Source organism: Marmota monax, unplaced genomic scaffold, assembly GCF_021218885.2.
Source record: "Marmota monax isolate L192 unplaced genomic scaffold, Marmota_monax_Labrador192_F-V1.1 WCK01_AAM20220418_F8-fsc00598, whole genome shotgun sequence".
In the NCBI taxonomy this organism is placed as follows: Eukaryota; Metazoa; Chordata; class Mammalia; order Rodentia; family Sciuridae; genus Marmota; species Marmota monax.
In genome coordinates, this window is record NW_026692916.1 from 225,362 (window position 1) to 252,959 (window position 27,598).

General features: G+C 33.7%; 1 protein-coding gene across 8 annotated transcripts in view; it reads left to right on the forward strand.

The window, feature by feature from the left end:
- LOC124097579 (rap guanine nucleotide exchange factor 6) overlaps positions 1–26,530 on the forward strand; it is a 172,162-nt gene extending 145,632 nt beyond the window's left edge. For 6 of the 8 annotated variants that reach the window (XM_058581879.1, XM_058581878.1, XM_058581880.1 and 3 more), the window contains 8 exons: positions 2,434–2,598; positions 5,529–5,636; positions 7,644–7,847; positions 9,933–10,041; positions 14,630–14,870; positions 19,447–19,604; positions 22,015–22,029; positions 26,254–26,530. In XM_058581879.1, coding sequence (XP_058437862.1) covers positions 2,434–2,598; positions 5,529–5,636; positions 7,644–7,847; positions 9,933–10,041; positions 14,630–14,870; positions 19,447–19,604; positions 22,015–22,029; positions 26,254–26,498 — 1,245 coding nt within the window. In that variant the 3' untranslated portion in view covers positions 26,499–26,530. The remainder of the gene's footprint in view (positions 1–2,433; positions 2,599–5,528; positions 5,637–7,643; positions 7,848–9,932; positions 10,042–14,629; positions 14,871–19,446; positions 19,605–22,014; positions 22,030–26,253) is intronic. The other 2 variants (XM_046452057.2, XM_046452062.2) reach the window with 1 other exon arrangement.
- Positions 26,531–27,598: the final 1,068 nt, after the last annotated feature.

Here is a 27,598-nt window from a genome sequence, read left to right on the forward strand (position 1 = left end):
TCATGTCACTTCAGTCTGTTCCTATTTTATATCCTGTAGGAATAACCCTTTACCTGGATCAGTCTAGTGTTTCCTCATGACCATACTCAAGTTGTTCCTTCCCAGCAGGAATTTCACAGAAATGATGACATGCACTTCTCATTACACCACATCAGGGGCCACAAGATGTTACCTTTTCCACCATGGTAAAATAAACCTTGATGCCCTGCTCACATTGATGTCTCATTCAGGAACACAGATTTAGTTTCTTCACTGTAAAAATTACCATTTGATCCTTTGTAACTGATGGGTACTTGGTAAAGGGATATTCTGAGATAGTATCAATAAAACTGCCTCTAGTTCGTGGATAGTTACGAACTTCTACCCAGAAGTTTTTACTTCCACTGACTGACTGACTACTCTTGCCTGAAATGGTGAGACCTTATTACTATAATTTCTTGCATATTTTTAAACTGTCATTTTGTAAAGAAGAGCTTTCTTTTCTTCTACATTTATTAATATTAGTATAGACTTATGTGTTCACCAGTATTATTCCTTAGATCAAATTGTGTGAGATTTAGCCAGTGAAGCCCTCTTTAAGCTGACTCCTATATTATTTTGACATGTCCCTCTCTGGCAGATAGTAAGGCTCATCATGAACTTGATTTACACCAGATTTTGAAGTCAGCTATTTCCCCCAGAGTATACAGGATCTTTCCAGTTGAAGATGGTATTTATGAACCAATATCTGGGTATTCCCTTTGTTTTTAGATCCCCTCATCAGATAAAGCTAGGAAATCTATATATGGATGGATGTATTACAAATACATGCCCATTTATTACTTTTTCTGTTAAACATCTAGGGGTTTATACTGATACATCCAATCCAGTGTTACACCCCGTACAGGGTTTTCTCTACCCTTTTTCTTTCTGTTTCTATAAGTACATTCACCAACAATGACTCTTGTTATTCTCTGTATATTTACATATTTGCTTATTGTAACCAATCTCTACCATGCGAACCATCTGTTTTGCCTGCTACCTCTGTGTGTTCATCCAGCATCCCAACTTTTTTTCTTCCACCTGAGACATAGAGGTTTATTTAGGAAAGCAGAGGCATATTTAAGGGAGAATGTGGGCTATCTTGAGAGGGAAAAGTCACTGGGACAAAGCAAGTAGTACACATTAAAGGGAGAATGTGGGCCATCTCCAGAGGGAGAAACAGCAACCTTTTGGTGTGTGAGCATCCTACCTTCTCAGCTGCTAATAAACATAATGGTGATGTGCCTCTTCATAATTACCTGACTCATCTTTAAAGTTTAGAATGTATAGCTTAATCTCTATAAGAGACCCTGCCTCAATGACTTAGCCAGTCAAAATGATGGCCTCTGTTCAATGTTGACTAGTTTACACCATGACTTCCAATATATATAATCTAAAAACAACATTTAAGTGACCCTAAACCATCGTTGATAATAAAGCCAATTTGGTGTTTTAGAGGGTGGAAGAATAAGAATAATCTATGGTCTCCTTGTTCCTTAAGTTAGTTAAATGAAAATACTGTCTTATGACTTCCTTCAGAGAAATGATTTACATACTTTGTTAGCAGTGGGCACCTTTTTAAAAAAGATAAAATAAGTACTTTGTAGTACTAAAGTATGTTTAATGTACATTTATTCTGAGCAACAAGTTGTTTGAATGAAGCAAATTGAAGTTTGGGGTCATGAGCAACAGTTAATTTTTATATCAGGCTTACCATCTGTTTTATTTAATTCAGAAGCTCAAAGAGGAGCAATGGTAAATGTTTGTATTCTTTTGATAAGTTTACAGACAGGCAAGCATTTAAAACTCTGATTGTAAAAACTATCTATAGGACTTCTCATTCCTCCCAAGATGGTGAGCTAGCAGAGATAAAATGTAGAAGGAAACTATTTGAGGAAGTAACAGCAGTAAAACTGGCTTTTTTTGAACTGATATATTATTCCTGCAGCTTGGGACAGAAGAAAATTTGAAGTGGAATAAATTTGAAAAAAAGCTTGCTTGCTTCCTTTTTTCTTTTTCTTTTTTCTCCCTGCCTCTTTTTTTTTTTTTTTTTTTTTTTCTTTTCTTTTCTTTTACTTACCTCTTGCTTCTTCCTTCTTTTGCCTGGGACAATCATTATGTACCCCCATTATACCAGAAATGGCAGTAAGAGCCCACACAAGGAATAAATCAGTTAAATTCTGAGGATGCCAATGGAAAAAGGTACAGCTGAGTAAATGCTGTTTTGGGTACTCATTCCTATATTTTTTCTCATCTAAACCTCTACTGCTGCATTACAACCTAGAAAGACTAGCTTCTCCCAGCGTAAAGATTTAATGGTGAAATTACTTTGGGGATTTGTATAAGGGAGTGGCTATAAAGGAGAATAATCAATGGGAGTTAATTGATTCCGTTTTGTCCTTGGATTTTTAGGCAACACCTGAGCGTCTCATTATGCATTTAATAGAAGAACATTCCATTGTGGACCCAACTTATATAGAAGATTTCTTATTGACTTATAGGACATTTCTTAAAAGTCCTTTGGATGTTGGAATCAAGCTTTTGGAATGGTTTAAGATTGACAGCTTAAGGGATAAGGTTGGTTTTAAAAATATCAAGGGCATGAAAGTGATTTTAATGTAGAATTTTTGTTTTGAAGTACTGGGGATTGAACCCAAGGGTATTTCACCATTGGATTACAACCCCTTTTATTTTTATTTTATTTTGAGGGTATCACTAATTTGCTAAAGCTGGTCTCAAACCTGCAATCCTGCTGTAGCCTCCTGGGTTGCTGGGATTATAGGCATGCACCACCACACACAGCATTTACATTTTATTAATGAACGTTTTGCAGTTGATAGATTAAATGTTTACTTTGATAACAAAATTTAGTTCACCTAAAAAATTAGTAAGTTGGTATAGACATATATCTGCTTATCTACTTTTATGATTGCATAGCCTGTTTCAAGGGGACATGAATTTTTTTTTTTGGACATGAATCTTAAAAGGCAAAAATTGAAATAAGGCTGTGATGTTGCTCTAAATTCAGGAAACGTAAAAGCTGCATAAGTGTTTTAGAATTTTACCAAAATATTTTATAATCATTTAAAAACAATATGTTAAATCCTAATTTTTCTGTCCTGCTGCTTATTTAAATCTTTCTTTGAATTTGCATTAAATGTTATTTACTATTTAAAATAGATTATTTTGCCTGTTTCATGGTATGTACAGTTTAATGGAAATATTAGTAATACCTCAGCAAATTAGTGGGAAGTAAGTTGTTCTAAGAAAATAAAAAGGAGGATCATAATGGCAAAGAAAATAAGTTAGATGAAGGCAAAGTTGATTTTTTTTTTTTTTTTTTTTTTTTGGCATTGGGGGTGGGGGGATACTGAGGATTGAACCCAGAGGCAGTTAACCACTGAGCTACATCCCCAGCCCCTTATATTTTTTTAAGACAGGGCTGTCTTTAAACTTGTGATCCTCCTGCCTCAGCCTCCTGAGTCACTGGGATTACTGGTGTGCACCCCCACACCTGACTAAACTGTAGAATTATATTATTTAGGAGATTAAAGTGTGCAAAACTACAGACTTGTCTTCCTCTCCTTTTTTTTTTTTTTTTTTTGGAATTAATTATAATTACTTTGGTTCCTGAGAAAATAAAGGCATGCCTAGAGACTGAACAAAAATATGATTTAGAAATAGCTAGATTTCTACATGCAAAAGAATGAAATTGGATTCTTACTTACCTTACACCATATATAAAAATTTACTCAAAATTTATCAAAGTTACACCGTTCATAAAAATTTACTCAAAATGTATAAGAGGGGCTGGGAATACAGCTCAGTTGGTAAAGGGATTGCCTCACAGGCACAAGGCCTGGGTTCCATCCCCAGCACCACAAAAAAAAATTGAGGCAATATAAGAGATTAAAGTATAATATTTTTACAAGAAAAGATAATAGTAAATCATGATGACCTGGGTTTTGGCAGTAGTTTTTCAGATATAACACCAAAAGCACAAGCAACAAAAGAAAAAAAAAATAGATATTTGAATTGCATCAAAATTAAAATGTTTTCTGTATCAACTGATACTGTCAAGAAATACAGGACAACACATGGAATGGGAGAATAAATTTGCAAATCATATCTGATAAGGGTCTAGCATCCAGAATATATAAAGTATTCTTACAGTTTGGCAACAAAAGAACAAATAACACAATTGGAAAATGGACAAAGAACTTAAACATTTCCCAAGGAAAATGCATAAATGGCCATCAAGCACATGAAAAGGATGCTCAACATAATTAGTCTTAGGGAAATACAGCTTGAAGCCATTGTGAGATATCACTTTGTATCCACTGGGATGGATTTGTAAAAAGAAGGAAAAAGACCCCCCCCAAAAAGAAATTTAAAAACAAAGAATGTGAGAAATTAGATACCCCACCCCCAATATTAATCATGGAAATGTAAAATAATATAGCCTCTGTGAAAGACTGTTTGACATTTCTTCTAAATTTGAACATAGAGTACCCAAACAATCCAGTAATTTTTCTCCTAGGTATGTACCTGAAAAACAGTTCACAAACAAAAATTCGTACACAGATATTCATAGCAATATTGACCATAGCCAAAAAGTGAGGATGATCCAGATGTCCCACTAATATTTATCATGGATAAACAAAACATATATAGCAATTTAATAAAATATTATTCATCCATAAAAAGAAACAAAGTACTAATTAAAGGAAGCCAATCACAAAAAGCTAATATTACGTGATTCTTTTTATATGAAATGTCCAGAATAGGCAAATACATACAAAAGTAGACTAGTGATACCTTCCAGGGACTGGAGAAAGGACAGAATGGGAGGCATTTACTAAACTAGTTAGTGATGATGATCATATAACATTGTAAATGTGTGAAATGCCATTGAATTGTGCACTTTAAATTGAAATGGTAAATTTTATGTGCATGTGCATTTTACATAATTTTGAAAATATATGATTCAAAATTACATTGCTAACTATATTACTACTTAACATTTGCTTACTTTTAATCTATGGAGCAAAGTAAACAAACCAATTCACCATTTTTGAAAATTGACAGTATTTACAATGAATGAAATATCAGATTTGTTTTCATTAAAATTTGGGGTTAAATATGTTCTTAGCTATAGAAACACTTATACTGTTTTTTGATATGATTACCAGCTTTTATGATATGAAGTTTGTATTTTGAGATGCTCTGAAATACATATCCCATGTATTTATTCCATTTTAATGAATATAAGATGACTTTTATCTTCTGAATGCACAGAGTTCTTTGTTACTTGTGTACCCAAGGAAGCAAAATTTTAGACTAAAGCATGCCTCTGTTAGAACAAGCCTTTTTATATACAAGGAAGGGGAGAAGAAGGTTAGTCATAAAGCTCTATTCTTCCTTAGTTTGGGGCATGTTTTTGGAATGTACTTTTTCAGAAATAATGCCTCTCATAACCATATGCTGCCTTTTCTGTCTTTCCTCAGGTGACACGGATTGTATTATTATGGGTAAATAATCATTTTAATGATTTTGAAGGTGATTCTGCTATGACTCAGTTTCTGGAAGAATTTGAAAAAAATCTGGAAGATACAGTAAGGCTCAAATGAATTTCTTTTTCAGAGTTGCTGCTCCTCAGCGAGAACAATTATTCAGAACAGCAATGGCTTTTGTATTATCCTGCATACTAAATGAGAACTCTGTAATTCTGCTTATCCTCCGCCATCTCAGCTGAAACAAAAATCATCCTTTTAGACTCTGTTTTTCATTTTTAGTTTAAGACTAGTATCTCTTAGTTCCTCAGGCTTCTAAGTACTGGGCATATGTGGATCAGTCCATAGTCACCCATGTCGCTGATTTAGGCATTTATGTATACATATGTCTCTTTTTCAGCCATTTCTTTTCTACTTCCCAGTTTAGGAGCTCATTATTTTATTATACCTGTTCTATTATAGTAGTCTGCTAAATGGTCTTAGTTCTAGTTTTCTTCTACTCCATTCTGTGTGTCCAAAAGATAGATATTAAAGTACAAACATAATGCATATTGCTTGTCTTTGTTAGCACACCATATTTTTTTTTTTTTAAGAGAGAGAATTTTTTTTTTTTTTTTAGTTTTTTTAGTTTTCGGCAGACACAACATCTTTGTTTGCATGTGGTGCTGAGGATCGAACCCGGGCCGCACGCATGCCAGGCGAGCGCACTACCACTTGAGCCACATCCCCAGCCCAGTACACCATATTTTCTACCAAAGTAGTGTCTCACCTTATACTCATGTCACTCATCTACTTTTTCAGGATTTTTCTTATGTACTATAGATTATATCTAAACCAGACTATTTTGTAGTTCTTTATCACAGACCTTGTTGTATTCTCTTCTTCCAGTCCTGCTCTTTCCAAGTATGTGCAACTTTCAGTGCATATCTTTTATATCCGATCTACATTAAGACTTTGTGGATCTCCCTGCTACATGTGCTTTCACCTTTTCTAAATATATAGTATTTAAGATAATTCCTTCAAGGTCTTCTTAACTTCCACAGTAGCTATTGATGAATACATTTGATTCTCCTTGTCACATAGAATTCAGCTGCAACTAGGTTGTCTGCTTCTAGCAGCTTGAAATTTTTGGAAATAAATAATGTAGTATAATGGTTAAAAGAGTACAGCTCAGGAATCAGTTTGCCTGAATTAACATTCATACTCCATCACTTGCTCGATATGTGAATTTGGACAAGTTGCCTAACCTTTATGTTCCTGTTTACTTATTTGAAAGATAATAGCCCCTACTTCAATGAGATTGTATGAAGATTGTACTGAGTTAATGAATAACAATACGAAAACAATCCTGGCACATAGCATATGCTCAAGAATTATAGTCTTCAGAGTCTTAGTGGCTTGAGTTGCCTGAAAAAGAAAAAAATTGGAAGATATGATCCAATTTTTACCCCTTAGTTCTTATAGACTTCTCAGCAGCATATCTGCTTTGTAAAATGGGGAGAAATGAACAGGGACTGGGGAACCTGATATAGAGGCACACCAACGTCAATAGTCATGAGATGAACAAGATAGGTGTTTGTATTACGAAAGTTCAGAGAATGAGAAGTAATTTTTTATCATCCCTGTGGGGATGAGATAACATGTTGAAATCTTTTGTTGGTGGTGGTGGTGGTAGTGATGGTTCTAGGGATTTAACCCAGGGGCAGTCTGTCTCTGAATTACATCCCCAGCCCTGATCTTTAGTTGTCTTTTTAACTTATCTAAGTTGCTGAAACTGGCCCTGAACTTGCTAACCTCCTGCCTCAACCTCTTGAGTTGCTAACCTGTGATTATCTAAAAATCTTTAAAATCGTACTCAGACATCTTATTCTTGAGAGAGTACTGCAGTAGACGGGCCCTCTCCTTTAGTTGTTTTTTTTTTTTTTTTAATCACCTCACATGATTAAAAAAATTCATTAATAGTAATTAATAGTAAAAATTAATAATATGTATTAATAGTAAAAATTCATTAATAGTAGTTTATGTTTACAGTTCTTATTTTAATAATTTTTGATGATTTTAGAAGCCTATAGGAATAGACATAATTTTATTCTTTTTTTTACTTTATAGAAAATGAATGGTCATCTTAGGTTATTGAATATCGCCTGTGCTGCAAAGGCTAAGTGGAGACAGGTTGTGCTACAAAAGGCTTCTCGAGAGTCACCTTTGAATTTCAGCCTTAATGGAGGAAGTGAGAAGGGATTTGGTATTTTTGTTGAAGGAGTAGAACCTGGTAGCAAAGCTGCTGATGCAGGACTGAAACGTGGTGATCAGGTAAGTAAATGACTCACCATTTAAATTAAAGCCATCTTATCAACACAATAGTCTGTCTGTTATTTTTGTTCTTATCCGATATTTCTTAAGTAGATATAGTCAGTTTGAGTATTTGTCTGAGTGCATCTTAAGAGGTGGTATTCTAACATGGCTTATTTTTTAAACACATTTATTATATATCCACTGCTGTTAATAAAAAATTTGATCTAGCGTTTGAACCAGCTCGACCAGGCCTCATCATCGTGACCTCCTTTGGGCCTGCCTCATACCCCAAAGATTAGTTTTGAAGGAAGGGTCATTTCACTTCTTATGTAAGTGGCTGAAGATTACCATAAGTGATGGTATCAACTTAAATAATGTTCATATGATAACATACTACATTTATAAGCCAAGTGAGTCAGGTGAGGGACCAGAAAAAATCAGACACTGAAAGGAATTTGGTGATGATCCATTTCTTCCATTTAGACATAAGGTAACTACTGAGCAGGCGGTTTGAAAATGTGATTTACTTATAACCTTTTGTTACATTAAAAACGCAATTCCCATGCTAACCTTAGTCCTTCCAGGCATATTAATTACATTCTCAAATGATAAAGTTTCTAAATTTGTATTTTTAACAAAGCTCTCTAAGATGATACTCATGCATATCAGAGGGTTGTTTCCCAGATCTTAGATACCATCAGACTCACTTGAGAAACTTACTTTTTCATGTTCAAAAACTTGTTCATTCATTCAGTTAAAATGTGGTTTTATTTTACTTTTGAACTGAACCATACTATCACTTTTTTAATATGATAAGGGTATTCACATTATAAAAAACTATTTTGAAAGATGCTATCCTTCAAAATAGTGATTCATAACCAATGGGTGATTTCTGCCCCAAGAGACTTTTGAGTTTTTTGTTTCTTGTTTTTTTGTAGTGGTACTGGTAGTCAAACCTAGAGCCTCCCTCACACTTGAGGATTCTACCACTGAGCTACATCCCCAGCCCTAGATAGATAGGTAGGTAGATAGATTTTGTTTTGTTTTTGTTTTTGTTTTTGTTTTTTTCCCTTTTTTGGTACCGGAGATTAAGCCCAGAGGCACTTTACCACTTAGCTACCTCCCCAGTCCTTTTGATTTTATTTTAATTCAGCGTCTTACTAAATTGCTTAGTCTGGCCTCGAATTTTCAATCCTCCTACCTTAGCCACCCAAATTCCTAAGAATGAAATTTAATCTGCTTTCCCTTCTTCCATCATCCCTCTCCATTACTGTGGAGATGATCTGAGGCTTTAAGCAACTCCCACACCCTCAAAAAAGGGGATCTCTTTATTTTTATTATTTTTGCATAATACTGTATTATCTGTTTTAGGAGATGCAGGTCTTTTTTAACTTGAATTTTACTTCTGTAGAATTTTCTTTTCATAATGTATTGTTATGCATTCTTTCTTATCCTTTTGGAATTTTTATGTCAGTCCCCTAGATCTTTCCTCTTTGTTGATTATTTTTTATTCATTATATTTCTCTATCACTCTTTATTGGAATTGGCATTTTTTAAAACTAAGCTTGTATAATTCTGAGGTACAGCCAAATTGGGCAATCCTTGATGTTCATATGAAAAAGAACTTATCTCAGTTATGCTTCTTATTGTTTGGCTACCTGATACAATCAGTGACAGCAGGTTTTTAAATATATTTAGAGAGCTACTTTCAAATGAATTATTTCACTTTTAAATGCAGTAAATTTACACATAGGATATTTGACTATACATACACACAGGTGGTAATTTTTGATATGATTTGATATGGTCAAAATTTTTCATTTATGAACTTTTCTGTGATCTTTGTAAAAAAAAAATCCTTACTATTATCCTAAAGTGAATGAACTTTTAAAATATATATATATATAATTTACAGTAGAGAATTTGGAAAATGCAACCATATAGGAGAAAAAAATAAATACCCATCTACCTTCTCACAAAGAGAGCCGTTGTTTACTTATGGTACATTTTATTGAAGTCCTACTGTACTTTTTCAGCATAAACTTTTAAGCTTTTGTCTTTTTACATTTTATTCTTAATTTGTATTTTTCAAATACTCTTAAGATAATGGAAGTAAATGGACAGAATTTTGAGAATATTACATTTGCAAAGGCCCTTGAAATTTTGAGGAATAATACTCATCTTGCACTAACTGTGAAGACCAATATTTTTGGTAAGTTTTGTTGTAAATACTGTTTGAGCTTTGCTTTTTTGTTTTTGTAATAGAAAAGTAAAGTCCTAACAATGAAAAGAAAAATAAAATGTAAAACATTTCTTATCTGAGCTATTAAGGTATTATTAGGATTGCTAATGTGTGTAGTACAATTTAGAATTTTCACTTTTCATTTGTGCTTATTATTTTGATATCTTAGAAAGTTTGAAAGTAGGTATACAACTACATTCATTCAGTCATTTATGAAATATCTATTGAGAATCTGTTATATACCATACTCTGGTAGAGGAATACTTAAAATGACCTCAATAGAACTTAGAGTCATAATCAGGTTTTTTTTCTCCCTGCTAATTTACAAATTAATCTACTTCTAATCTTTTAACTAGCTTTCTGAAATAATGTAAATGCTGGATTGTTTCATGGAAATTAATTAAAGCACTGAATTAATAATCAGTGAATTACAGATTTCTAACAAGAGACTCTACCTTCCTGTGTAAAAATGTTGATTATGTCATATAAACAAAGCAAATATTCACCTTGTACTTATTTTATTAAGAAATTTATGGGTTTTTTTTTATAACTTTAAGAAAGGATTTATTGTCATTTGGATTCATTTGATACCACAGGATTTTTGTTAAAATTCAGAGAAAAGCAACAGTAAATACAGTATAGCCATTGAAAATTGTCAAAAAAAAATTTAAGAGTTTTTATTTAAGAGCTGGTTCCCCTAGGTTTCAGTTGCAATTAGAGAAGTAAGAGTTGACTTTTAAAACTATGCCTATAGAAAGGAAGTGTGAGTTTTAATTTTTCCACTGTAACTCCTCTTTATACTCTGCTTAGTAATATTGAAAAATGAAGCATTTGTTATTTTTCCTCTTTTTATTGGAGTCACTTTGACTGAATTACATCATGTTGACTCTGATATATAACAGTCAGTTGGCAACTATACAGTACTTAACAAAGAATAAGTAAGTAAGCCTTCAGGGTTTTTGGATTTCCTAGAGGTGACACTAGTATTTAGTGACACCAGCTTTTAGCTTAAAACCACAGGGATATCAGTTTTGAAAAACATGAAACCAGCATTATGCATGTTGGACAGATTATTTACTCTCCAGGCTTCAGTTTCTCCAGCTATATTTCGTAAGGTTCTTGTAAAGATCCAATGCCTTTACTTTTTTCTTGTCACTTAATGATTGCTAATTAGTATCAAATATTATTATATACAAAAATATATAGATAGCATAATATAGTGTTTAACAACATTAACTCTGAAAGACAGAAAAAATAAGTTTAAAGATACAAAAGGTGTAATGTATAACAAATTAGAATAAATAAATAAGTTTAAATTTTAAAAGATACAAAAGGTAGTGAACCCACACTCTCAGAACCCTAGAACCCTCTGAGTGGTAAGAATAACAAAATGTCAGACTGGATGTTGCATGGACCTTTTTTTTTTTCTTTCTTTCAAAATACTTTTATTTAAAATTAAAAAATTGAGGCTGGGGTTGTGGCTCAGTGGTAGAGTGCTCGCCTCACACATGCAAGACCCTGGGTTCAATCCTCAGCACCACATAAAAATAAGTGAAATAAAGGTATTGTGTCCAACTACATCTAAAAAATAAATATTTAAAAGGTAAAATTAAAAAATTACAATTAAAAAAAAGCCACCACAAACCCTGCCTTTCTTTTTAAATAATGCAGCATGGAGCAGTTTGGTTTCCACCCTATTGTGCTGGGGCTGAGGTCCTGCCAAGAAATTGGGGTTCAACCTGGGGAAAAGAGATCAGCCCCTCCCACTCCCTCAAGAGGCAGAGCCTGGGTTTCTAGAGCAACCTGGCAACACACCTCTGTCACTGTTGACAGGCCCCACTTTATCTTCCCTGAGGACCCAGTGGTCACAAGGGGAGTGAGAACTGGAGAGAAAGGCAGAAGAAATGTGTGAAAAGTCAGACTCCCAGAGTTTCATTAAGGCATTTGGAACAGATAAATTAATTCAGGAAGACCTATCTTCACAGAAGGCTGGGGTAACCAGATACACACACATGCAAGAAACGTATTTGTGGAACCCTGAAATGGGAGGAAAGGAGACCATAGTCACTATTTGGTGCTTCTATCAAAACACACACGAACGAGTTACATCCAGGGATCCAGCCCACTGAGGCCGCCGTGAGGAAGGGTTCTGTTCCTATGATAATTTTAGGATCCTAGAATGATTTCCATGATGTGATCTAGTTCATTCCACTGCCAGGATCCTGGGACACAGAAGAGGTTGTGAGGAAGTTGGGGGGGGGGGGGGGCGCAGGGTAGGCTCCTTTTCAACTGCAGATGTGTTAATGTTCAAAAAGAAGTCATCCAGGGTATAGTCCCCCAGGTACCGGGAACTCAGAGCTTCCAAGAAGACTGGGTCAGGTTGGGGTAGCACTTCATTCTTGAGGCCGGGGGAGACACTGGATTCTGAGGTACTTCTGTCTCATCCATGGATGTCTCCAACTCCCTGAGGGTAGAGCCAGCCGATGGTGGTGGAGAGGGAGAAATCTCTTCCTCACCCAGGAAGAGGGGCTGCAGGGGCGGGCCGGGGCAGAGCAGGTGCTGGAGCCAGGTGAATGGTGGCCTGGAGTTGCTGTAGGGATTTGTGGATAATGACATGCCTGCGGAGGCTGGGTGCTCAGGGGCCCAGGCTGTGTTGGATTTTGTCTAGGGAGATGTATAGCAGAGCTTTTTGGCAGCTCCGAAGGCTTGCTAGACTCCAGTCCCACTTTTCATCCTCCTCCTCTTCCAATCTGAGTGTTTCCTCATCAGGCCTCTCACCAAGATGCCCTAGATCAGAAGTGGAGAATTTCAGGTCTGAACTCTGCCTTGGACACTGCTCAGTTCTGTGATCTTGGGAAATGATGTGAGGTTACTTCTATGAGCCTCATTTGTAAAATGGGTATTATAAACATATAGTCAGTCAGGGGCAGAACTACATTGTTAGGGTCTAGGGTGGAGGGTGGTAGAGAGCAGTCAAAGCTGCTCCCTTTAATTTAGCTGGTCTTCACACCAAGATCCTGCATGGATCTTGTAAGCAAAGAAAATGTTTGTATAGATGATACCAGAGCAAATCATACTTGCCATTTTGTATTAGTAATTAGGATCATCAAGAGAGCATGATGAAATCCCAAATAAGTGATCTTACAGATTGGGAGCAGGGAAGGGGGACATTCAAGGAAGAGACAAAAAACATTTATAGAACTCTGCTTGGAGCAATTTAAAAATCTAGCCCTTGAAACAAGAACAGCATGTTGGGGGGGGGGGGACATTGAGGAAGAAACAATTCTTAGAGTGATGTAAAATATGGTGGTAATGACAAAAGCATTCAATAGAAGGAATTGATAATAAAATGGTATCATCCTTCTGCTGAAACCTTCCTACAGGATGGGAGAAAATATTTGCCAGCTATTCATCTGACATAAGGTTAATATCCAAAATTTATAAAGAACTTAAAAAACGTGGTTTAAAAAACAAATATATGGAAAAATGTTTGATATCATTAGCCACCAGGAAAATGCTCATGAAAACCACAATGAGATACCATCTCACCCCAGTTAGAATGGCTGTTAATAATAAATAATAATTGCTGATAAGACGAGGAAAAGAAAGAAGTCTTACACACTATTGATGGGAATGTAACTTAGTATGGCCACTTTAGAGAACAGTTAAAAATAGATCTACCATATGATCCAGCAATCCCATTTCTGGGTATATATCTGAAGGAAATGAAATTGGTATACAAAAGAGATAGCTGCATGACTGTTTACTGTGGCACTATTCATCATACCTAGATATGGAGTCAGTCTAAGTGCCCACTAACAGATGAATGGATACAGAAAATATGCTGTGTGTATATATGTACATACAGCCATTTATATCAGCCATTTTATAAAACGCAAATTTTGGAGCAAAGTGATGGAGCTGGAGGATATCATGTTAAGTGAAATAAGTCAGACATAGAAAGACAAGTATGACATATTCTCTCTCACATGTAGAAACTTAAGAAAGTTGACCTGAAAGTAGAATAGTGGTTACTAGGGGCCAGGAGGGCGGGGTAGGAAGGTAGAAGTATGGTTGGATATAACAAGTGCACACTATATTCATGTAAAGTATATTGCTCAAAGTTATGCCTTGTGATAAGCTGAGTGGTTTTGTAACGTGTATTTGGTTATGTTATTTAAGTGTATTTTCCAGAGTATGCAGCCACCATTCCACATATAATCTGTTTCTATAACATTCATTAAGTAGTTAGTTATATTACTTATTACCTAAATAGGAACCTGTAGATTTTTAAAACATGCTGGCAGCCTACCCATTTTCTGTCCATTTCCTCAAGTGACTTCATTTTATCAGTGTTGGACAACATCATAAGTACAGTCAGGTTTGAAAACTGAAGAAAGAAGTAGATAAAGCAGATAAAGGATGGGTGATCATGTTTAGTTGAATGGGCTGCAAAAGGCCAAATAACAGAAAATGATTGTATTTATCCTTTAAATTTATTTTTGGTGTAAAAGCTTCCTAATGAAAAGAAATGACAGGTTTATTTGTTTATTTCCAGTATTCAAAGAGTTGCTTAGTAGGATTGAACAAGAGAAATATGGTGTTCCTCATATTCCAAAAATTGCTGAAAAAAAAAGTAATCGGCATTCAATTCAAGATGTCCCAGGAGATATTGAACAGACATCACAGGAGAAAGGAAATAAGAAAGTTAAAGCAAATACTGTTTCAGGTGGAAGAAACAAAATCAGGAAAATTCTGGATAAAACAAGATTTAGTATCTTGCCTCCAAAGCTATTTAGGTAGGTACTGTCACTCTCTGTCATATAGGAATTTTTATATTGATTGTAAAATTTTTATTGCGGGAGAGGGAAGTTTGGGTCATTTCTTGCTTTTTATGTAGCTATTGTATTATAAAGTCTCATAGCAATCTATAATAAGAAAATAAATTCTAAATTTCTCCCCATGGCTTTTATGAAGTTACCACTGTTAAATTATATAATATTCTATTGATGTTACTTTAAATTTTAGAAAACACTTAGTTTTTTATTCTGAGACCTATTTTTATATATTTTTTGGTCAAATTTCAGTCCCTGGTCTAATTTGGACAATCTTGGGACACATTTCACTGCTACCATCATTTTTTTTTTGTTTTATTTTGGTTTGGTTTTGGTTTTAAATCATGGCAGCATTTCCCCCCTCCTGAAGTCTAATGCTAAACTTTAGTCAAACCTATTTTTTATTTCAAAAGCAGAATATCATCAAAACTAAGTAATACCTGAAAATTTTATATGTAAATTAAAGTCTGTGAAATACCAATTAAGTCAGTCCACTAAAGAGTCATGGTTGAGAATGCCTCTAGTGTATATTATATTATATGGGTATATATCTTACAGATGTACATATATTGTTATATTTTATGATTATTATGTTATATACTATACATATATATAATACAGAACTTTTGTAACTGCTTTCATAAAGCAGTTCTGAGAACAGTAAAATATAGGTATAATACTTGTACATAGTAGGCACTCAAGTAATACTTATCAAATAAGTTAAGATAGTGAATTAATCAGAAGAAAAAAGCATACTCAAAGAACCACATATATAATTTTCAGTATTTTTTAATAGTTAAAATTCTCAAAGATTTTAAAGATCAGAAAATGTTCTTCCTAAAGCTCTAATATCCAACCAGAGAAGTACATTTGCCCTTCCTTTAATTTGTCATGCATAGATTGAAATATCCTAAGCTTTGTTCCTAATCTCTCTCTCTCTCTCTAGAAAATTCATAACTCATTTTGTGAGTGCCTTGCTTTCCTTGAAGTAAAGGATTTATAAAAATCATAACCTTAAATAGCAGAATTTGCTAATATTGTACATACTATAGCAAACATAAGAAAAGTCTTGTTCTCACAAATGGGGATCAAGTAAGGAGAATATAAAAGGCACCAGCCCACATTGAAGAGGTTGAGGTCAGTTTTGTGATGACCAAAAGTCACTGTGGGAAATAGAGACAAGAAGACAGAAAAGAATTCACAAGCAGAGTTTTTTAGAAGGTAGTGCTCTGACTTGTACTTCTAGAAACCCCAATGGGTTTGGTCTGGAATCTTTTAAGCGGTTCTTATTTTGACTGGTAGCAGAGTTGTGACATGTATATCATTTAAAACCTGAGAATACTGTTAATTATTACTCACCTCAGCTTGTTAGTGTTGAATTCTAGTAAGCTATACTCAAGTTTCAGGCAACTAAATCAATATATCATCTCCACATAATTCTTTGGGAAATGAGAATTAGTTACTGTGCATGGATTCTATCTTTGCTTACAGCAGGAAGCATGGAAGTTGAGATCACCTGTAGTCAGTTGAGTATCTTCTACATTATCACCTTATATTGGTACCAAAAAAAGAACATAAAAATAAAATATAGCATAAAAATCATATTCTACTATTCTAGTAGAATAGTTTCACTTAAACTCAGAAGGATTTTTCTGAATTTAATTTTCCTCATTTATTAACCAAGAAATATTTACTGTTTTGCTATGAGTACAAACATGAATAAAATGTGCTGCACTTTAGATGTCTTTACTAAACATGTTTTAATGAAGTAAAATACTAATAACTTCAGCTACAGGAGTTTAGTTAAATACATTGTACTGCAGAGTGCAAAAATGACTAGAAGGGAAAATACCAAGATGTTGATTATGGGAGATTTTGTAAGAAGAATTTTATAGATAATTTTTCCCTTCTTCCCTTGCTTTCTGTATTCTTCAGGATTTCTGCTTTGAATATTTGTTATCTTTTAATTGAAATGACTGCAATTACTGGATATCTTTTATATGCCCAGATGCTTTGGGAGAGGCATCAAGAACAGACTTGATTTGTTCCTTTAGCAGTACTTACTTCTGTGAGAGTAGGGTGTGAGTTTTCAGAGAGGTGTAGGAGAGAATTTCGGTATCTCTAAAAGGAACAAAGAAAGGATGTAAGGAAGCAAATACTTGAGATAAGAATAAATAATTCCAAAATCCTAAATCATATATACTATTGATTATAACATACCCAATAGTAGACTGTTTTGCTTGCTTATCAGGAATTATTTTTATTCTCCAACTTCTTATCAACATACTTTTTTTGTTTGCTTTTGTTTGCTTTTAATATTTGAGTTATTTTTTATTTGCATATTGATGCTATTTTGTAACCATTATAGTTCTATAATATAAAACTAAGTACTTTTATTCTCAGTGAATCTAGTGTCAGGGAATTGTTGAGGAATTTTTCACAACTGTCTTATTTCTATTATTGCATCACCTCTCAGGAAACTGTTTTGGTAAGAGTTGATGTACTTATTTGCCAAATAGGCTTTATCAATTCAGCTTCAAGCATGGATATTTTGCCATGTAGATACTGTATCATTCCTGTCATAGCATGGATTGTACATGACAGTATAATTTTCATTTATATATACTCACACCTTAATTGCCATGAATTTATAACCAGCTTTTCATGACTACAGCAGCAAAGTGGCATAGCAATTCATTATTAGAAAGCAGAGTTAGTGTTAAATAACATCAGTGTGATATAAGGTCTTTTAGGAGTTCATGAACATCTCTTAGCATCTATAGTGAATTCCAATTTGCTATAACTAATACAACTAATTCCCTTTTATAGACAATTCTAACTTTTAGTATCATTTAGGTTTCTTCTACTTGATTAACAGGACTAACTAATCTCTAACTTTAGTTTCTTGGATTCAGTTTTCTGACCCTCTGTCCAAATATTGGTAGATGTGTTTTCAAAAACTGAAAGAAAAAAACAGGCTGTTGCTTTAAAAAAAAAATCTTTATTTCTACTTAAGAATCTATGAAAGCTGTCCTTCTTTAAAACAATTAACTGTGACATCTAGGAATACAAATTATAAGGAGCCAATTTAGGGTAATCTCAAATTACTTATCAGATAAGATATTTCCTTTGCCTTACTTTTCAGATAGATTCTTTTTCTCCTTGAGAACAAATTGTTCCCACACTGTCCTCTTCTGCATTTCAATATAAATTAATTAAAATAAATATCCTTTCTTAGGTTTGTGTGGTTCTCATTTTAATTTTGGTAAAAGTACTTTATCTTCTTTGCCAAAATATTCACCTTCTTTACCTATTTTAATCCTTATAATAGTTTGGGGGTACAGATATGAGGAAAACCAAGGTCCAGCAAGAGAAAGAAATTTGCGCTGAGGTCAAACAGCTAATAACCCAGGTCTGTCTGACATCAAAGCTTGCTCTTAAAACAGTAACAAGAAGTCTTTGCTTTCTTCCACATTTTCATTCTTTTCCCAACTCTTCAGCTGTCTGTCCTGGCCCTCTCTTTCTTGTATGGCTGTTAAGTTCTTTAGCTATTTAACAATTCTCTGGCATCATTTTCTAATCTGCCTAAATCATGTTTTACTTCTAACATATTCTAAATATACCCTATATCACTCATTTTTAATACTGTAGCCTTATCCTTTCCATGATAATAGGTAAGTATTCTGTGATACTGCCTGTTTGAATGTACAACAAGTACTAGGCATAATGGTACATTGAATAAATTTAGGTGGGAACTAATATTAATGGAAAGTATTGGGTTTTGTTTTTTTAATATAATGAAAACCCTAGAAGTGGTATTTTGCTACTGATGCTGTTGGGAATCTTCTCCATGCCCTCCCCTATTGCTATCCTATGTTTATGTAGAAATGTTTTACTTTAAAATTTATATTTTGAGATCATAAAACTTAAGTAACAGTATATATATCCCCATTCCCCCACTTACAGGTAAATTTAGAGTTGCCTGTGAGATTCTTCTAAAATATTCTAAAAGAAGTTTTTTCTTTGCTTAAATTTGGCCACTTAATTATTAACTTTTTTTTTTTAATTTTAAAAGAGAATTAACTTTTGCTGCTTCCTTCCTATTCTGGATTTTGTATGTTGTAAGTAGGGAGGAAGGGACACTTTCTATAGTTTAGCTATGCATAGTTGGATACTTATATTAATGGACACTAAAATATGCATCCATGTATTAGCTGGCAAATTTTTCAAGGGCTCCCTAAACATTCAGGTTCAGTTTCTTTACCAAAACCAGTTGAAACTAAGTATGACTTTTTTATGATGCAGTAGAATTACTCAGATGTACAAATTAAATTTTACATGAACATAGTTGTTAAAAATATTTATATTTTCATCATTGTAGTTATCCTGTTTTAAAAATTACAGTAATATTTTAATCCAGTTGTTAGATCACCATTTTGAAATGGTTTTTATGCCTTAATGCACAGAGAATAAAAATGTTTACTGTTTAAATACCCTCTAATATTTTAAAGTGATATATGATTTTTTTTTTTTTTTTTAGTGATGGAGGCCTGAGCCAATCACAAGATGACAGCATTGTGGGAACAAGGCATTGTAGACACAGCCTAGCTATAATGCCTATTCCTGGAACACTCTCATCCAGTAGCCCTGATCTCCTGCAGCCTACTACCAGCATATTGGACTTTTCTAATCCTTCAGGTAATGTTCACACATAATTTTATGAAGACAAATTGGTACCTAATGAACAGACAAATGGTTGGGCCATGCAGTAAATACTAAATTTGCTTGCCTGCCTGCTACCTTCTCTTACCTCTGGGTGACTTCATGCTGAAAGCAGTAAGATTATCTTTTTATCTAAACTTGCAGAGTACGTCCTCAAAAATTAAAGAAAATTACGTAAAAACTACCCCTGACCACAGATTTAGATGTCTTTTGGTAATTATTATCTGAGCAGTGAAATGAAAACAGACACTTCTTAGCCAAGAAACATGTTATCCAAAGTATGAAAAGTTTAAATGGCCTCGATAATCTTTCTTAGGGATATATAAAAATGCCTTGGTAATTTTCTAAAAGCAGTGATTTTTTTTTCCTCAATACATGAAGCTAAAGTACTTGTTGTTATCAAAGTATTACAGCATCTTTTTCATTGTTCAGACTTTCATTGTGAGACATCAAGTTAATTTTTTTTATTTATGTATTGATGCCCGGAGCCAGAAATTTCACTTAACTATATAATCTAAAATTTCACTCCAAAGGATCAACACCTTTGAAGAATCAACTAGATATCATCATTTGAAGAAATTCAAAATAGCTTTTAATAAAAGACACATGCAATTAAGTGAGCAATATAATGTGTCCAGGGAAGAGAAAGGAAAAAAATTCTTCCACAAAGATCATCATATTTCTGGTGCAGCATAAATTTTCACTTCCAACAGCTAGTGTTAAGAAGGAAGGAAACTCAATTACATTAATCTCCGTATTTGAAGAAAATACATAAGTGCAGTAGTAAAGTTTGTGTTTCATTATAGCAACTTACAACCCCAGGACATAACACAAAAACAGTGAGGTCATTCTGTACGTGGTTTTTTCCTTTTTAATTCAGTTGCCTCTTAACCACTAGAGAGACTACTAAACCCATTTGTACAACTTACTTACTTTCTATGTCATTATCAGTATTCTTTTCAAGAATAAATATTTTAGTGAATCATTACTTTGCTTAGAAATTTCTAGCAGTTTATCAGTGAGTGTTCACTTACGATACAGAAATCACTCTCCTTATTTGATCAGAAGTTAATGTAAAGATTGCTACCCACCTATCAAGTTAATTAACTTAAAAGGGTAAGAAAGCAAGACTGAAGTATCATAGGGGTAGGAAAATCTACCATCTGGATTCAGTTTCTGTTATATAAAGGAAATGTTACTACCAGTGTGGGACATTTTGCTGGGATAAACCTCCCTTCTTACCTCCTATTCTGATGTTATCCCCACTGTTTCTTCATCCTTTTTTGAATATGGCATATACCTGTAGAATTCTTTGTCCATGTGGTTTGGTCAAAGAATTCTACAGGTATATAGTCAACTTTTTCTTTTCATCGATGCTGAAATTAAATGTTACTCATCTGGAAAGTTCAGCTCCCCTCTGCTGTGGTGTTACTTGCTCTTTTTTCAGAAGTTCCCAGCACATTTTCATGGCCTGTCTTTATTTGTTATGTGATAGGTTAGAAATTTCTTTTCGTGCCTGTGTGAATTGTGTTCTACAATGATGCTTGTTATACCATATATAAACTTTACAAAATATTTTTGCACTACTAGAGCAGAAGCTAAATATACTTACATTCATAAGACAAGTATTTAGGGATATATGATACATAGATTTATTGAATTTTTGTCTGTATTTTTGCCATAGGCATATGTAGAATATAGGGCCAAGGTAATAAGGAATGGGCTATAGGATAGGAGAGAGAATGAGAGAAGACGTAAGATGAGATGTTAGATGGGGAACAAAGAAAAGAGGTTAAAGTTGTTAAAATTTAGAAACTTTCAGTTAAGCCCCATGGAGCAGAAATTTAGGCCTCTGAAGAGGAGATACTGCCCAACTTGATTACAGATTGGGTCGCAATTTCTCTTCCTTGAAAACATTTTTAAAAGGACTGAAAATACCTTTTTAAAATCCATTGAGTGAATCTTAATATGGTTCAGTCTACAGACTGTGCCCATGTTAGTAATGTAAATGAATGCATATATGTATTTAACTTAAAAAATATATTTTAAGCCCCAAAATGTGTGACTTTGTGAAAGACCTTTTACCTAGTGGTGGTGGTATTTTTATTTATCTTTAAAAAATATTTTTGACAGCTAATTCAGAATTCATCTCCTCATATAATATGCAGTCACACTGAAATTAGCACATCACATCCATATATTGTAGTACCTATGTGTCATCAGCCAAGCTTAAATTATCAGTCTTGAGCTCAGTTATGTTTATTCTTCAAGTATAAAATTGTTACTAGATCAAAATGAAAGTGGGGGCAGAACTACAAAACTGTTGATAGTTTTATTTTAATTGCTGACATTTTTATGATTTTGCTTTATTTTTGCTGCCTTACAGCTGTTGGTTTTTACTGTAAGTATTTCGGAATTCCATTCCTAGTCTTTGTGGTATTTTGTTATTTTCAAAAAGTCATATGGTACAGAATTGAGTAAAATAGGAAACAGAACTTTTATTTCTTGTTACAAGGTAGAATTAACTAGCATGTATCCTTTTAGTCATTTTCTTTGGGAAAAAAATAAATGTGTATGTGTTATTTCTATATTCAGAGTGTACGTGCTATTCTAAAGCTCGTGAAAAGGTTTTTGAAATTTTTAACCGAATATAAGATGAAGCCTAAAAAATTCAGAGTGTGGCTAAAAGGAACTTGAAACTGAGGGGTTTTTTGTTTTGTTTTGTTTTGTTTTTGAGTTTGCAATAAAACTTTTTCCTTATTTTTTCATTTACTAGCACAAGACTTACTTTATTTACTTAATGTAGCAAACTTACTTCTGCATTGAAAGTCTGAGGGCCATTTTTTACTAGCTTTTAATTATAAAGAAACATAAACATAGTTTTTTGAAAAATCTGGTGTACACCTTTCTATTCCCCAGAATTTAGTTAATTTTCTCATGTATTCTTTAAAAAATTTATTATTCGTAAAATGTGTATGCTATTCTTTTCATCTCAAATACAATCTTGTACTTTTCTTTCACTTAGCAAGTTACCTGTATTAGAATGTGATGGTCTAGCAAAATTTTGTGGGGAGCACAGTCCTGAGATTGAACTGAGGGGCACTCAACCACTGAGCCACATCCCCAGACCTGTTTTGTGTTTTATTTAGAGACAGGGTCTCACTGGTCTCACTTGCTTAGCACCTTGCTTTTGCTTGAGGCTGGCTTTGAACTCTAGATCCATTTGCCTCAGCCACAGCCTCTTGAGCCACTGGGATTTCAGGCATGCGCCATTGCGCCCAATTCTACCAAAATTTTTAAGCAGCTGATAGAATTCTTTTCAGCAGTTTCCTATTAGTGGACTTTTACAGTGTTTTCTAAACACTTATGTCTACATGTTTTATATTTCCATTTCCATTATTGATTTATTTTGAATTTTGTCAGTAAAAATTTTTTCTCATTATATGAGTACCTGAAAAATATCATGGGTATTGCCTCTTGGCCTATAAAACTTAAAATATTTACTTACCTGGCCCTTCAGAAAAACAAGTGTACCAATTCCTGATCTATACCATTAAATCATTACACTTTGTTTTCTTGGTAGATTTTTTACTACAAGAAATTGCCTTGTTTGGTTGATTATTGTCTTTCCTTGGCACACCATTTATTACTCATTTGAATGGAAGTAAATTCCCTGAGAGCAGATTATCTCATTTATCACTGTATCTTTATCACTTAGAACATGTTGACACATACTAGCAATGTTATTGTTCAATTAACAATTTATAGTAGAAAGAGTCTTTTTGTTTTTTTTAAAGGATGCTCTTGTTCTTTCAGGGCTGGGGTTATATATAGTTCATTTGGTAGAGTGCTTACCTCGAATACACAAGGCCCTAGGTTCAATCCCCAGCACTACCAAAAAAAAAAAAAATGTCCTTTCATTTGAGTATTGCTCTTGACATGTGTTCTCCCACTAATAACAATTATATATGTTTGTAAAGAATATATATGTAGTACTTATTTGTAAAATAATAGAGAAAGATTTACACTGTCATTGGTGTCAGTAAAAAGAAGTTGTTTTCCTCTAATGTCTCAGTTTTCCAAGATGGCATTCATTATATTGGCACATTGATCGGGTTTGGATTATAGGGTACCCTTTGAATCCCACTTGTAGATCTGTGCTAGAGGTACCTCTGTGTGATACTTGAATCTCTCTTATGTGATTAGAGAACACCTTTTCCTTGTCTAGGAGAACAGATGGTTTTAACAGAATGTAGCATTTTAACACCCCATTCAGCAAGATATACAACTGAGTGTTTCTTCCTAAAAGACTTTATAGCATCAGGGAAAGAGAACATGAAGTATGTGCAAATTCCCCCCCACCAGATTTTGTGAATAAATTCCCCTGAAGAAAGTAATACAAAGGATAAGGAAGTCCTCACCATTCCTTCAAGGTCCTCTAGTACCACTTGCTGAGGCTCAGCTTCCAAAGCTCTAGTAAACAGATCCAGTTCTGGAGCCCAGGACCCATTTCATGAAGAGGGTAGGATCAAAACAAGTAATAACTGTATATTGTTTGGTCTTTTATTAACAAGTTAAAATAATAGTGAAACCACTTTGTTTCTCCTCACAAACCAAAATACCCATCTGCTTCCAATAATTTCCTAGGACTGTGGTGGTAGGGCTTATTTCATAAAATTATTTCCTGCCGTATATGTTGCATTACTTTCTTTGTTCCTTTTAAGACAAATTTTTTAATTTTTTTCCTCTTAAAAATTAGTTACCCAGGGGCTGGGGTTGTGGCTCAGAGGTAGAGCGCCTAGCATGTGTGATGCACTGTGTTCAATCTTCAGCACCACATAAAAATAAATAAATAAAATAAAGGTATTGTGTCCAACTACAACTAAAAAATAAATAAAAAATAGTTACCCACTAGCGTCTCAAAAGGCTGAGGCAGGAGGGTTCCAAGTTTGAGGCTAGCCTCAGCAATTTTGCAAGGCCCTATCTCAAATTTTAAAGAGTTGGGAATTTGACTCAGTGGTTTAGAGTCTGTGGGTTCAATCTCCAGTACCAAAAACAAAACAAAGGAAAAGTTAGTAGTTTCTACAATGATCATAAGTCAATGCTAGACAAAAAGTTAACTGAGCCACCACAGTCTCCCCTATCCATTCCACTATAGTCAATACACATACACTCACACACAGAAAAGCCACAACAAGAAACATTCCTGAATTTTTATAACAGTAACTTATTTTCATAGGAAATTTTTTACTATTTGTTTATATAAGTCACTTACATAAACAAATAGTAAAAAAGTCACTCTAGTCAAGTCACTTTTCGATTATTTTAAAACATTAACATTAAAATGCCAGCATAATAAACATTGTTCTGAAAGTTTTAACCTGTACTCTGTGATGAGAAAAAAGATTTAATCAAGTAGGACAGAAAAAAATGAAAATATCATATCATAATTCGTATTATAGGAACAGGTGGAATTTATCTGCTAACAGCAGAATTCACAAGGGCAAAGACAGATATTTAAGCATATAAACATTTAAAACCTTTCTTTGTTAGAAATACAATAGACTATTAAAATTGGGGAGATATTTACCTCTGTAAAGTAGAGTGGGTGTTCATATCTATTATGATTCAGTGGGGAAAAGCATATAGGATATCAAAAGGTATTTTAGAAAAGAAGAAATACTAATTATTCTTTAAGCCAATACCAGTTACTGAATCTCATCAATAATGGAAGAAATGAAAAACAAAATAATTACATATTTTTGGAGGAAAAGGGCTTTCAAAAGGAGGAAAGTGAAGTAAGATATTATTATATAAACCATTTAAATAAGAATCAACAATTTTATGCTCTCACATTTGAGGATTATAAAATATAATCTCACTGGGGGACATTTTGGCAATGTCTCAAAAATCTTCAAGAGCCAAGCACAGTGATGCATGCTTGGCTGTAATGATGTAATACCAGATAATCAGGATTCTGAGGCAAAAGGATCATAAGTGCAAGGCCAGACTAGGCAACTTAACAAGACCCTGTCTTCAAATAAAAGGAGTTGGAGATGTGTAATGTAGTGATAGAGCTACAGTACCAGAAGGAAAAACTAAGGCTTAGTTTTTTTTTTTTTGAAGGTTTTCACAGAGGAAATAATCTGATTGCCTACAAATATTTATCTATTTTGGGGGTGAGGAAGGAGTGTAGGTCATAATATCTTAACAAATATGTAAAATGGTAAACAATAAATGTTTATCATTAGGGGTTTGGATAATTGAAATATATAAGTTATATATTATGGAGTTCTTTGCCTGTATTTAAAATAATTTTATAGAACATTGACATCATAATGTTTATAATAAATGAAAAAAATATGAGTTCTAAGCCAGACAATAATATGATCCTAATTTTTATCTTTCTGAACATGTATTATCGTGTTTTGTCACCTAAAAAAAAATAGTAGATAACATTTTTATCAATAAATGCCACAGTGATTTCTATATGAATAGTTAATCACCTACACGAAATAGGAAAATAAATTGCAACATTTACAGAAATAGTTATGTTCCAAATTGTTTTTGAAGAGTTTAAAAGTAATTTTCATGAAAATAATAAGGCATTTTTTTATTTATATAGATATTCCTGATCAAGTTATAAGAGTTTTCAAAGCAGATCAACAAAGTTGCTACATTATCATCAGTAAAGACACTACAGCTAAAGAAGTAGTTTGTCATGCTGTTCATGAATTTGGTTTGACTGGTGCATCCGACACATATTCTCTTTGTGAAGTTTCTGTTACTCCAGAGGGTGTCATAAAGCAGAGAAGACTTCCTGACCAGTTCTCCAAATTAGCTGATAGAATTCAACTCAATGGAAGGTGAATAAGCTTCTTAGTGAATGTGATTATTTTCGGGGGGGGGGGGGTTGTTTATGATTCCCTGTTAAAACGCGTATTTTAAGTACAAATGTCATGTTTTATTACTACCGAATTCTCTCTAAAAATTGAAAGTAGGGTTTCTTTCTTTTCTAAGCTTTTCTTATCTCTATAATTATAAAATAGAATCTTAGGATATTCTTAAGACTTCCATAAATTGGAGATAATAAAAGAGAAAACAGTTTGCTAACTTTTTAAGAACCAGCCTCACTAAAAGCAAGATGCTGGTAAATCAGAGCTGAGTGAGGCAGTGCACACCTGTAATCCTAGCAGCTCAGGAGGCTGAGTTAGGAAGATCATGAGTTCAACGCCAACCTCACTAAAAGCAAGATGCTAAGCAACTCAGTGAGACCCTGTCTCTAAATAAAATACAAAATAGAGCTGGGGATGTAGCTCAGTGGTTGAGCAACCCTGAGTTCAACTCCCAGTAGCCCCTTCTGCAAAAAAAAAAAAAAAAAAAGTTATAAAATCAGTAGTGTGTTCTAATGCTTGTTTTTTGTTTTTTACAGAAGAGGCAGCAGAATAATACAAATCTGTATCAGTATCTGAATATGCATATGTATTAATGTATAAATTTAGGGTTTTTAGATGTAGATGGACAGCATGCCTTTATTTATTTTTTATGTGGTGTTGAGGATCAAACCCAGTGCCTCACACATGCTAGGCAAGCACTCTGCCACTGAGCTACAGCCCAGCCTTAAATTTAGTTTTGAAACGCCTAGTGTAGGCAAAAGAAACCATTCATTATTCTTTTCCAAATAGTTTTACTTTTATGAATGTACAGAATTTTTAAATTTTTGTCTGAAAGTTATTGGATAATCTAGAAGATTGTTTTGGTATTATTCCTTTCTCTGATAACTTTCTCTGAAAATAATCTTTCTTAGTGACTCAGTTTTACATGTAGAACCTTGGAAACCTTAAAATGACAATCTGTCATGGTTGCCTCAAGTCTGCTTGTAGGCTATACAATTTATGGCATTAGAGATGAACAAAATAAAGGCTGGAAAAAATTTTTTCTTTGATAATAAAAAAATATATGAACATAGC